A 12,669-nucleotide genomic window follows, 5' to 3' on the forward strand; every position below is an offset into this window, starting at 1 on the left:
TTGAATGTTGATATTCGTCAGGTTTACATTATGCAGAGAATCTCTTACTTATAGAGTGGGACGATGGGTTAATGTATTACTTGATGCAGAAAATCAAGGATAAAACTACTATTTACACATCTGAGAAAACAAAAAAGGAAATGTAATCATCTAAAATAAAACCCAACCTCTGTCCTTTGGTGATTGTGACATTCTCTGGAGGTGCAGGAACCGATGCGACGTTGGAAGCTGTAAAAATCTTGGTCTCTGACAGCTGAGGAAGAGGAGGAGGATTGGACGGTTTGCATTTGGAAGTAAACGATAAAAAAGCTGACATTTATCAGATCCAACTTTGCAGAGTTATCAGGGGTTTGTGTTCATTTTGAAATAAATGAAATGTGAAGTCTAAAAAAAACTGAAACTGCCAGGACGAAGAGAGAGAGAAAAAAAGGGAAAAGTGGGGTAAATGGCACAAGATACAAAATAAGGAAGGACAAGTATGGAAAAGACGAAGAAAAAGAAAGGATGCAAGGAACAAAGACAGAAAGGAAAGAAATGACAAAGGAAGAACCACAAGGAGAGAAGGAAAAGAATGAAGGGATGATGCAGCAAAACAGAAGGAAAAAAAGAAATTTGGAAGGATAAAAAGAGAGAAAGGCAACAAAGATGAAAGGAGGGACAAAAACAAAGGTAGGAAATAAAGGTAAGGCAGAAGAAAACATCAAAAGATGAGGAGGAAAAGAGCAGAGGGAAGAAAGGAAGCACTAGAGGGAGGAAGGAAGGCCTTGAAAAGGGAAAAAAACATGAAGGACAAAAGAAAGTAATAAAGTAAGGAAGGATTAAGGATAATACATTTTTAGAGAGTGGGAATCAAGTCTAGACAACATTTTCACACACTCTTCTTTTTCTAGAACTTGAAAACACTGAAATTAACTTTCCCTGATTGCATAGAAACCATCAGTGGATCTCAATATTTTCCACGATCTTGTTAAAATATCAGGTTTTCATGAGGTTCAAACTATGAAGGCAAGGCGTTTCTCTGTAAAGCTGTAAAATGTGAACAGCCAAGTCCTGAAACACTCACATCCTCATTCCAGTCCTCGGTGCCCCATTCCTCTGTGGCAGGTCTCCATGGAGCTGTCAGCCAAAGACAATTTAATCAATGCCTCCAAAACAGTAAAAGCTCATTTAAAACAAAAAAGAACAGACGGCTTTACCAGGAGCAGAGTCAAACTTAGGTGGATAATTTGTTCCCTCTCCTGCAGAATATTCCAAAAATTAGAAAAACAATCAAAAATAGAACATTATTTTTGATTTGTGGCCTTTCTTACTGAATGTACTTACTTGCTCCCTCCTCCAACTCCACGCTTCCTGTGTTGTTCCAGGTACTGCCTCCTCCATAGTTTTCCTCTGTCTGGGTTGGCTCAGCATAGTCTGCAGGGTTGAAAGTTCTGGGAAATGCAGAGAAAAGTTAAGAACATGTGCAGACAAATCGGCAGCAAAAAACTGCAGAGGCCTGCACAAAAAGGAAACAGCTCAGTCTTCAAAGGTGACCTATGCTCCTTTGAACAGGTTAGGATAGGTCTATGGACGATACAAAACATGTTCTTCTCTTTTTTTCTTTTCCCCACAAAATACATTCTTAGAAAATGAGAATTTAGTCTCGTCACTTCTGCCCATTCTGAACTCCTTTCAGAATGAGATATTTTAGGGACTCCTGTCACTTTAAATCCAGATAATCTGCTTATAATTCAACGTTTACACTCGCATGTGAAAATAACTGAAAACAGATGAGCAATTATACAACTGTTAATCTTTTAAAAGCATTAATAGGACCTCCTGCACAACCAACAAGAATGCAGCAAATGGTTTCTGAATGGTAAATCAACAGCAAAACACTTGACTTTTCCAGCAGCCATTGTACAGTGAATGCAGCGGTAAAACCAGCTGACCAAACACACTGGAGTTCCACTGAGGTTGCTAGGTAATGGCAGGTACTTTGTTGGGGTTGCTAGGTAACAGGCGTAACCTTGCTGGGGTTGCTAGGTGACGGGGAGTGCCTGCTAACTAGTAGCGTTACATTTGGAAGGTTTTTTAAACGGCCAATTTTCCAGATTACAAAAAATAACTTCTTGCTAAAAAACATCTGTGTGGTTCTTTTAAGCACTTCTGTCGTTTTTAGAAGCAGTAGAAACACAAATGTAAGTACAAAAACATACAAGATGTAAATTTTGCATAACAGGTCACCTTTAAAGCTCATTAAAATAATAAAAGTTTGTGATTTTACACCTAGGTGTGAATTACTAACATTGCAACGATGAGTTTTTACTTTACAGACACAATGAAGTCGAAGCAGAAAATCAGACGTTTTTTTTATGACCTTGTGCGTAAATAAAAAGTCAGAAGTAAATATCAAAAATATGTTGTGTTCTTGTAGCTTCTACTGAAGCAAGTCTTACTTGTGCAAAGTGAGAAAAATCTCACCAAACTAGAGATATGACCAACAGCAACAAGTCAAACTAGCCAAAACAGTTTTCATTATCTGCATAAGATCCTTTCAAACAAAGACACAGTCTCATCTTAAGGAAACAAACCAGTGGTTGAACTTCAAGTGTTTGACATATAGAAACAGAGAAAAGATTGTGGGGTTCAGGTTTCTCTTATTAAACAGGACAGCAGATAAGGACGTCACATATTTGTTTGCCACTGGAGATCAGATTATTTTCCATCATGGCGCGGGGAACAGATGCAGTCATCCAAAGCAACTGAAAGTTAAACTAAATACAGAAGCACAGCGGAGGTTTATTGATGAATCAGCTGTACAGCTTTTACTTCAGTCACTAGTCATTTTGCAAAAAAAAAAAAAAAAGATTACTGTGATGATGAATAAGTATATTTGTATGCATAATTCAATATCGTCAGAGTAGAAATTTAAAGTATTTATTGTATACAGTTTTCATGTTTTTTCCTACATAAAAATGTTTGTTTAGTAATATCTGCTGGTTGATGCAGTATTTTGATTTGCTTGTTGCGATTAATTATTCAAGAGGTTTTCTAATTAAATAGAGCTGGAAAATGGATGCATGCAGTGCAGATCTACCCAAGTAAAACCTACACCGATTATGTGTTGAAATGAGACTTTCAGCTGCTTCCATTCACTACCATGTTTTGCAAAAACACTGCTCAACTCATTAATGCAAATATGGTTGTTGCACTGATGCAATCTGCAGCAGATCAGCGTAATAATGCTGAGCAGATATCAGAATATCTACCTGAATGCAGCCAGAATTTAAGCATTTTTTAAATTACATCGTTTGCCACAAGTGGTAGCTGAAGACGACTTACATTTCTGGGTAGGGTGTCAGTTTGTTAGGTATAAAAGCCAACATTTCTCCTCGATTTTATGAGCTGGCGTAAAAACATTTGCTTTGCGAAATCACTGCTTTACTATTTGGTACTAGATGCATTTTTCCCACATTTTATGGAGTTTAATTTTGCTATCATGAGTTACAAGCCCAAATACAAACAGAAGACTTATGATGTATATATATATATATATATATATATCCTCATAATGAACACAAAAGTGAAATATGCCTAAAACTGTAGAGCATTTTCCAAATGTCTTGGAATACAGACTGAAGATCTAGCGAGACATTATGTAATTGTTTGTTGTACCACTTAAACCTCTTGCAGAAAATCCCTAAATTACTGAAAAGCTTTGAGTTACGTTGTTCTGGTTTCTCTCTGGCAGCACACTGTACATAAACATACACTCGCTGTAACGCTACCCAGGCTTTCATGTCCTAATTCAATGCTTGGTTTCAGTGAGAGAGAAAATTTGATTTAGGCTTCCGAGGAGGAAACTGCACAGCTCCTGACCTCAATCACAAAAGCCACAGTCTAGATTTGAGGTAGACTCTGATTTACAACATAAGATATGCGTGTATGTAAAAAAAAAGAAAAGAAAAAGGGAAACATTGCCATCCACTTTATTCATACCTGTTTAATCCAAATTCAGTGCAACGTTACCCATTAGGAATGCCATCACAGACAAATACTTTTGTCAATCCTGTGACACAGATCAGCCAGTCGCTGAAACTAAAACGCCAACATGGCGATAAATGCGGATCTTTTTTCTGAATGAGATTTTTAGACGCTATGCTCTCCGTAGAAATGCTCAGCCCACGCTGCTCTCTCTCACTGGATAAAGTTCTTCCCCCACCTTCCGATTAAGACCCCACAATAGACTTGGGTCATGCTTTCTGGTGACTATGGCAACAGGTAAAAGTGCAACAAAAGGCAGTTGCTCCCTTACCCCATGCCTTGTGCTGAAAATCTGCCTCCTCTCCGTGCGTTTACCCCTGGAGAAAACAAAACGGGTGCATGTTTAACTTTTGTTATCAGAAAGAAAAGCATCAGATGCGCCATCTGAACAAAAATAACTTTTTCTAGATGACTGCTTACCAACAGTTGCCCTTCCTCTGCCCCTGCCTCTTCTGCCTCGCTCTGCTCCTCGTCCAGCCACTCCAGCTTTGCCTCCATCCAAGCCGTTCTCCTGGCCACGGACTGCAATTTTGCAGAGAAAGGCCGGTATTGGGTTACAACACCGCAGTGCACACATTCCCCAGGAAAAATTACTTCAAACTGAGTCACATATTACTGGGAAGCTAGCAGAAAGAAGAGATTTGTATGATTTATAGAAATCAGAAAAGCAAATCAAAATGAAAAACAAGTGAGTCGATTTCGCCAGCTTTATTCTCTGGTATCGACCTGACGGTATAATATCAGGAACATCCCAACAAGAGGGGCAAATATTTAACTACGCACATTACTGATTTAAAGACTGAAAAAGATGGAAATATGAACAAAAGATTGGACAGAAAAGTGTCAGATGGTCAACAGAAAGCTCAGAGGGAAATATTTTGCTTCTAACAACTACTGGAAGGAAAAACTCGTTTATATCTTTATTTTTAATGTTAACACAAATTGAACAGTGCCTTGCAAAAGCACTTAATACACCTTGAACCTTTAGCAAGCTTTGTCTCAAAGCTACACATCTTTGCATATTATTGGGACTTTATGAGGTAGACCAACACAAAGCAAAGTGTGAGGGAAAAAAATTATGCAAGGGCTGAATAAAAACGAGCGCCATGGCTTAACATTTTTACTTGCAATACATTTTTTTTAACGCATATATTCTCCCTCTTCCACCTCATTCATGTCGTCAAAATGTGAAAATGTTTAGTGTGACTGTCTGCTACCTCTAGCCCTGATGTTTGATTGTATGTACTTGTAAAAATGGATAAAAAATTTGAAAACGTTAAATAGGGTAAGAATAGTTTTGCAAGGAACTGCAACTATGACAATTCCTTGTGCATGAACTTTGAGCTGGAATTATTTACCAAATACCTGGTTTCACAAATTTAAGAAACTAAACATGGTCAGTTTGTTTAAATTTGTGAAAAGCATAAAAAGAACAGCTTATTATAACCATCACAAAGCAAATCAGAAACATGGGAATAAATGTGATTAATTATAGAGAGGAGAGGTTTAAATTTGCAAAGTAGAAACGTACACTCTCGTCCTCTGCTCAATCCGCGGCCTTTCCGTGGAGCGCCACCTCGACGACGTGCAGCATCTTTCTCTCCACCTTTCTCTCTGTTCTCTTTTCCTTCCTCACCGGTTTCCGCCTGGCTGATTTCCTTCTGCCCAGACACTCCTTTCTTCTTCCCCACCATTTCCCAGGAGTCCTGGAGAAATGAAAACAGGGTTAAAATGTTTCTCCTTCCAGCCAGTGTTGAAGTTATCTGTGGTTTATTCAGAGTGCTTGGCCTTTACTGCAGGACAACTGGTCGGATGGTCACACGGCTGGTGGATAAACGTTGTTTTTACTAGAAGAATAAATCTAAATGAATGATGCAGGGCTGAATAACACTTCTGTTTTTGTTGCCAATGGCAGATCTTCAATTATGTGGGCCAACACTGGCTGCTGATCCTTTTACTTAAGCAAGAAGAAATTGCTCCTTTCTCTGCAATTAAACTGAGGTTATTCTGATGCATTTCCACTACTTTACGGTTTCACTTTCTGTTTATATTCAGCTAGGAATGTCTGTGCAGCTATTTGGGATCATCTTTATATCGCATTTCAAGCCCAATTTGAACATTTTGAACATTTATCAAAACGATTAATGCATACCAGAGCGCTTACGCTTTCAAAAACAGAACTAAAAAACTTGAAAAATTGATGGACAGCCGGAAAAGGGATGAAATAATGAAAAAGGATGAATAGATGGATATTGATTGGCACACAAAAAGAAATGAACACAGACAAAAAAAATGGAAGACAGAATGATCAAACCAAAGAAGATGGATGGCAGGCAAACAGATGGACAGCAAGATGGAAATATTGACAAAAACTGATGAAAAAGTGAGTGGGTGGAGACAATTTCTAGAACAAGAGCGGTCAAAACCAGAACTCAAGAGCTACAACACTTTCTTCTAAAACAGGAAAGTCTTTAATTTTTTTAGCAGACAAAACATTTTTGATAAACTGGTTCCAGAGTATAATATCTTGTTCATGCAAAAATTTGTGAAATAAGTTTAAAACTGTAGAATGAAACTCTAATCTGACTGATGACACCAAATGGGTCAAAGGTGACAAAAACAACGGCTGATGTTCTGCAAAAACTTCTACAAAATGTGGAGTCTCAATGGATGGCGTCCATTGAGATGGCATCATTTCAATGGACGCCATGTGTCTCTCAGGGACACATGGCGTGTCCCTCACGCCATGTTAAGCGCCACCTACAGGTCTGGAGGAGTGAAAACATAATTTCTGGTTCTTTTTGTCTATGTGGATGAAATAATTTCTGGTAACAATCTGAATTTGGACGCAGGTGATACAAACAATCTCTTTTAGGAAACAACTTTCCGTTGTGGACTAATCCAGTCGAAACAGCATGAAGCAGCAGATTCAGATCACTGCTACCAGAAACCTTAAGCGTGTTGGAGATTGGATGCAGGACAGTAGCTCTCGAGTGGAATGGACTTGGTTACCCTGGTTCTAGATAACAGGCAAGGAATTAAGTAAAAGGCTGAAACAATCATATTGATTTTGATTAATCGATTATTGAAATAATCATTAAATGGAGTACAAAAGCCAATTGCTGAAAAAACCCCCCAAAAAACTATGCAGTCAGAGCAGTAATTGACTGTAGAAAATGTATACATTTTGCATTTAAGGAAAATAAAAACTAAATATGTCCTACCCCAAACACTCACTAAAGGAATGCTGTCATTGCATTTTAGGCAATAATATATTTAAGGGTGTCTATTTGCATTTTTTTATATTTCTAATACTGTATGAAAAGGCTAATGTGGTTAAATGAAAAACTTAATCTGATTGATAGTCTGAATAATCGATTACTAAAATAATTGGCAGTTTCTGCCCTACTGGAACTACAATTATTTCACACCATTTTCTTTTTCAGATCTAATCTGGAAAACATTTACTGTCTATAAAAGCTGGCATACAGCGCTTAAGACAAATTATACCAAAAGATATGAAGACTTGTTTTTTTGTTGTTTTTTTTTAAGATCAGCAACAACAAACTAGAAAGAGAAAAAATTTCTTTAGACAACCTTTCTAGGCATCCCTTTCTAACGACAACTCTTCATAAAAAGTGGAATATAAGCCTAACAAATGCCAAGCTGTGCTGCAAAAGAGAAATTTCCCCCACCAAGTGCGGTTTAAGCCTGGGTGGCACCGATTTCTCCAGAGGCTGCGTCTTAAACAGGGAGCGTACTCACAGTGTCCGGGCTGCCCTCCAGCAACACGTTAATAGCTCTGTTGACGTCTCCGTTGCAGTCGTGCAGCGCGATCATGGACTCATCCTGGTCCTTGCCTGTGATGTCAACCAGCTGAGAGAGAAGCGGTGCAACAATGAGACACAGAGGTGAACCCACGCTTAGGTTTCTGCAAGTCACGGTTCTTGTTATGAGGACATCAAAACAAAGTGAAATAGTAGGTTCTAATATAGATACTGCAACAAAAGTCTAACAGAGAAGATGCTGCTGCTGATTTAAAGTGTTTGACAATATCTCTTCTCACGAAGGTCCACTTGTAGCTCCATTCATAAACACCGTCAGGCTAAATATCTCCAGGCAACGTTAACTTTTCCTAAAAACCACGTGATGCATGAAGTCTAAAATCTATATTTAATAAAGTCAACAACACAGTTAGGATTTGTTCTTGAGGTTTCCCTTTTGGAGCAAAACTGCTCTGGCAGGTTCTCCAGGTGGAATGCATAAAATGCTGAGAAAAGACACGTGACCAAAAGAAATAAAAGACGCATACAGTTGCTGCTGCAGCCCCAACAGTAAATATGGATTTATCGTCAGCAATGCAGCTCAGATAAGTAATAAGGTTTAAAATTACCTTTATAAAAAAAATGGTCAAATTAAGATATGAAATTTGCAATAGTAAAAAGTTTCTCCTCACACTGTTACTCTCTAAAAAGAAAAACATTTTTTTGGGAACTGAGCTGTATTGTTACTTCTCATAGAACCAATTTCTAGAAGCTGTCTTATGGTGCGTTCACACCAAACGGGTTTTGAGCGTCAGGCGCGTCTGATTTAGACTCAAAGTCTATGTGGAGGAGCGATAAGGACACATCACGAACTGCGTGATTTGAAAACTTTTGGGCCTTTCGCTGGTTGAAAAATCTAATCTTCCGCCACTTGACGCGACGTGTCAATCAACACATGGTGATGCATTTTCCGACGGGATCTCAGAAAAAACAAACAAAACAAAAAAACAACTATGGAAGTTACCTGTCCTATAATATCCTACTAATCAAGTTATGACTGCAGAGACAGGAATAGAAAGAACCTTGGTTGGAAAAGGATCAGCGAGGAAGTTATAACTTACCATTTGAAAATATTTCCCAGTACTTGAGCTACCTAAATGCATCCAGCAAAAACGTTATTTAACGTTTACTTTAATAAATGTCAAATAAACATATTTATTTGGACGTAATATGCAGGAGATGGTGGAAAAGTTTGAGGGACACATGTCACTCCTTTGCATACACCAAGAGCAATTTTGACACATCCGACTCTCGTCCAGAGCAAAATGTCAGAGTCTGACCTCGAAGTGCACACGCGTCAAACTTGAAGCATCAGGCACTTTTTTGACACGCAAACGAGTTTGGTCTGAGCGCACCATCAGAACTGATTTGGTGGGGGAAAAAAAAAAAACTATTTCTGACCCTTAAAGAAATTTCAGACCTCTTTCTTTAATGATTCTAACAATAATACTAATGGACTAAAGTTTTGGATTTTGTATAATGGGAAAAGAAAAAAATAAATGTTTATATTGCTACTAGGAACAACAAAGAAGATCACTGGATTGTCAAGACTTAATATATCAAAAAAAGACACACAAACTGCAGATACAGTGCAGGTTAGTAAACCAAGGCAGTAATAAAACAATGTGATATAAAAAAGGCTCACCTGTTTAACCTTCTCTTCAAAGTCTGCGTCGTTGTGGTCTGAAATCATCTGCGCGAGTCGGATCTGCTCTGCGGTGGCCTGTCAGAAAAAAAAAAAAAAAGAGACAGGTGTCCACCATTTGCATCCAACTGACAAGAGATTTGCATTCTCGTTGAAACAGAACGTAATTTATATACAATTTCTCATAAAGCCTCCAGACACAAATACAAGCAGATGAAGCTAAAAGCTACTTAAATTTTGTTGTAATCTTCTGCAGTTTGTCTTTAAGGGCCAAACAAAAGACATTAACAGGAAAAATCTATTTTAACCTCATCAAGTTAAAAACTGGAAAGTTCTCAAAAGGTACCGTCTCTTATTTAACTAATTAGTGTCACAGCTTGTATGTTCCTTTCATATAAATATCAATTGCTGAGAATCTCAGCATTTAAATCTCTGAGAAGATATTTACCTAAATAAAATATACAAGAAAAACACTCAGATTTTCTCATTATGTCCCTGAGAACACCATAAAAAGTAAGCTAAAACTCCTTAATAGACTTTTTCCTTCCACTCAACTTTCAAGTAAAAGTTTATTCATTTATTGAGACAAATAAAAAGTAGTCATTGCATATTGGTAACTAGTTCTACCTCCAACTTAATGTTTTGTCTTCAATACTCAGGTTTAAACATTAAGCAGATTCTTTTATCTAAATAATCCCAGTCCAATAGTGTGTCGGAGCGCATACAAACTCTGCAGGTATCTGAATGCGTACCTGAGGCCTCTGCTTGTGCTGTGTCTGGCTCTGTGTTTGGCCCTGTGTCGGCTCCCAGCTGCCCCGGGCTCGGTTCCCGCCCATGGACGTCATCATTTACAGTATATACAAATAACAGTATTTACAAAGGAATAACACCTGAGGAGATAAGGAAAGGAAAAGGGTGTTGCAGAAACTTTACGAAGTTTACATATACACACAAGAAGTGCTTCCTCCACTGGTATCTTATCATTTAGAGACGGGAAGGAAAGCAGTGATTCAGCGATGTTGCAGTAAAAGCCTTTAAATTGTTTTTGTTTCCTTTAAGCAGAAAAATAAAAAAATCTTAACCTTGTCGGTGAGTTGACCTGAACAAGAAGTAAAGCCTTTGTATACTAGTCGCAGCGCCACACAGAGCCTTCTACATATAAACTTTCAGATCTGCAACTTTCTAGTCAAAAATAAAACATTTGTCTTTTCTCTCTTACACCGACTACAATCCCTGTCAATTACCATTATTGTTGTATTAATGCTTTCATGTGCTGGGACTGGAAACCGAAGTCTTACGACATAGGTGAAAAATTTGCCTTTTTGATGAGATGCACTCATCAGATTTTTGTGGTCAATACATATTTATGATCGTTTTAGGTCCGAGTTGCTTGTTCATATTTTGAATGACTCAGGCTCCTTTTCAAAGGACTACAACACGAGAGAAAAACAAAAATATGCTGAAGGTTTTTTTTTGTATGGAGATTGTAGTTTAGACAAACAGAAAAAGAAGAATGTCTATTTTACGCATCAACTATATATATATATATATATTCAAGTTTTTATTAAACTCAAAAAGAGCAACAAAGTAGAAGCTGCTGGATATGCATTAGTAGACTGCAATGGGATATCTGAATTTTTTATATATTGAGCAGGAACATAAATAAGAATATTTTTAGTATCTGATCTACCAACCACAGATCAGAGGTGAAATTAGCCGCTGATCTAGTCACCGATTCGTTATGTTCACTTTTTCATGTAATCCTTAAAAGTATTTCAAAGAACTTTCAGGCATATATCCGCTTTTAAATTTTGCTGGGTGATAAATTATCCCAGAAATTATTGCGATAAACAATATCATTTTGAGACCATTGTTAATAGCATTAAGAAATGTCATAATAATGCCAGTACACTCTGAAAGATAAGTAATTAACTTTTAACACTAGAACTGGAAGACATTTTAAATATCCAAAAAAAACAAACCAAAGACAAACAAAATGGATTATGAAATCTGTCTAAACAAAATATATTTAGATATTTGTATATTAAAATACATTAGGAATTTTAAAGCAGGGATATATTTAAAAGTGCTTTATGTGTTAAAATATAAAGCAACGTTGGAGAAACATCAGAGTAAATTCATTAAAATAATTAAATCACTTTTTCTTGATTCAGAGCTCAAATCACAAAGAAATATTGTTTAGAAATCGAAGTTCTTGTCGTCCTCCAGGAACACTGCGCTGCTCGTTTTACGTTTCTTCCTGATTCAGGCGACTGCAGCTGAACAAAAGCTTGTTAATCAGCCATCAGTTGAAATAAGTGTTGCTGAAGCAGAGACAGATCTGAAGCACAACATGCAGGGTAATGTGCTTTGAGGATGAAGGCTGAAAAAAACATATCCCTCTTCACTTATTTTTAACTTCAATCAGCTGATTTTATTTTCCTATCAGTATTTTTATTTATTTTTTGGCCCAGAGACCAAAACTTTATCCCTTTCTAAGAGCGAGAAACACCTGAACACACCAGACTAACATGAGCTGGCATTTGAGGTGAATACATGTTTGAAGCTTTACAGCTTTCGTCTTTAGATGGAGTGAGTATCACACCTGACTTCTCCAGGTTGAATGAATATCAATAAAAATTAATTTTTATTAAGATTTAGTTACTAATGTTATGTTTACAGTTGTCATTTGCATACACAACCTAAAAAAGACCAATTTCACTGTAGAGATAACTTTAGACATCAGGTGTGTTTAAAAAAAACATCAGCTACACTAAAGAAAGAGGAAAAGTAAATCATGCACAGAAGCACCACTGGCTTTATTCTATTTTTTTTTAGGTTGTATTAAATGTTATGCTTCACATCACTACATTTTTTTATTGCTTTTCTGTGTTAAATTAAATAATTTAGCTCTTCTTGGATCCATGTTGTACTTGGGCAACCTTTTATTACTCACACAAAGATCCAAGTTTGCTCATCAAAAGAAATCCTGGTGGCTTCATGACATGATCCAATTAATTTTCTGATTTATAAACTTAGTGACCAGACCAACATGCAAATTTCAACTTCTGAGTGAAAGTTGAACATTTAAGTCAGTTATCTCCTTCAGCCATGCTACAATGCAATGTTTTATTTTCTCTTTGTTTTTAAGACAAAGTTATAAAGTCCTGTTAT

At 37.1% G+C, this 12,669-nt stretch overlaps 1 protein-coding gene across 5 annotated transcripts in view; it reads right to left on the reverse strand.

Moving 5' to 3' along the window:
- Positions 1-12,669, reverse strand: part of ubap2l (ubiquitin associated protein 2-like) — a 34,368-nt gene that overhangs the window by 19,294 nt on the left and 2,405 nt on the right. For all 5 annotated transcript variants that reach the window (XM_017307595.2, XM_008422526.3, XM_008422524.3 and 2 more), the window contains exons 2-11: positions 10,248-10,385; positions 9,496-9,573; positions 7,792-7,902; positions 5,558-5,732; positions 4,447-4,548; positions 4,298-4,343; positions 1,324-1,430; positions 1,197-1,238; positions 1,064-1,116; positions 168-253 (exon numbers count right to left, since the gene is read on the reverse strand). In XM_017307595.2, coding sequence (XP_017163084.1) covers positions 168-253; positions 1,064-1,116; positions 1,197-1,238; positions 1,324-1,430; positions 4,298-4,343; positions 4,447-4,548; positions 5,558-5,732; positions 7,792-7,902; positions 9,496-9,573; positions 10,248-10,343 — 896 coding nt within the window. In that variant the 5' untranslated portion in view covers positions 10,344-10,385. The remainder of the gene's footprint in view (positions 1-167; positions 254-1,063; positions 1,117-1,196; positions 1,239-1,323; positions 1,431-4,297; positions 4,344-4,446; positions 4,549-5,557; positions 5,733-7,791; positions 7,903-9,495; positions 9,574-10,247; positions 10,386-12,669) is intronic.

The sequence above is a fragment of the Poecilia reticulata genome, chromosome 11 (assembly GCF_904066995.2).
Source record: "Poecilia reticulata chromosome 11, P_reticulata-male-v2, whole genome shotgun sequence".
In the NCBI taxonomy this organism is placed as follows: domain Eukaryota; kingdom Metazoa; phylum Chordata; class Actinopteri; order Cyprinodontiformes; family Poeciliidae; genus Poecilia; species Poecilia reticulata.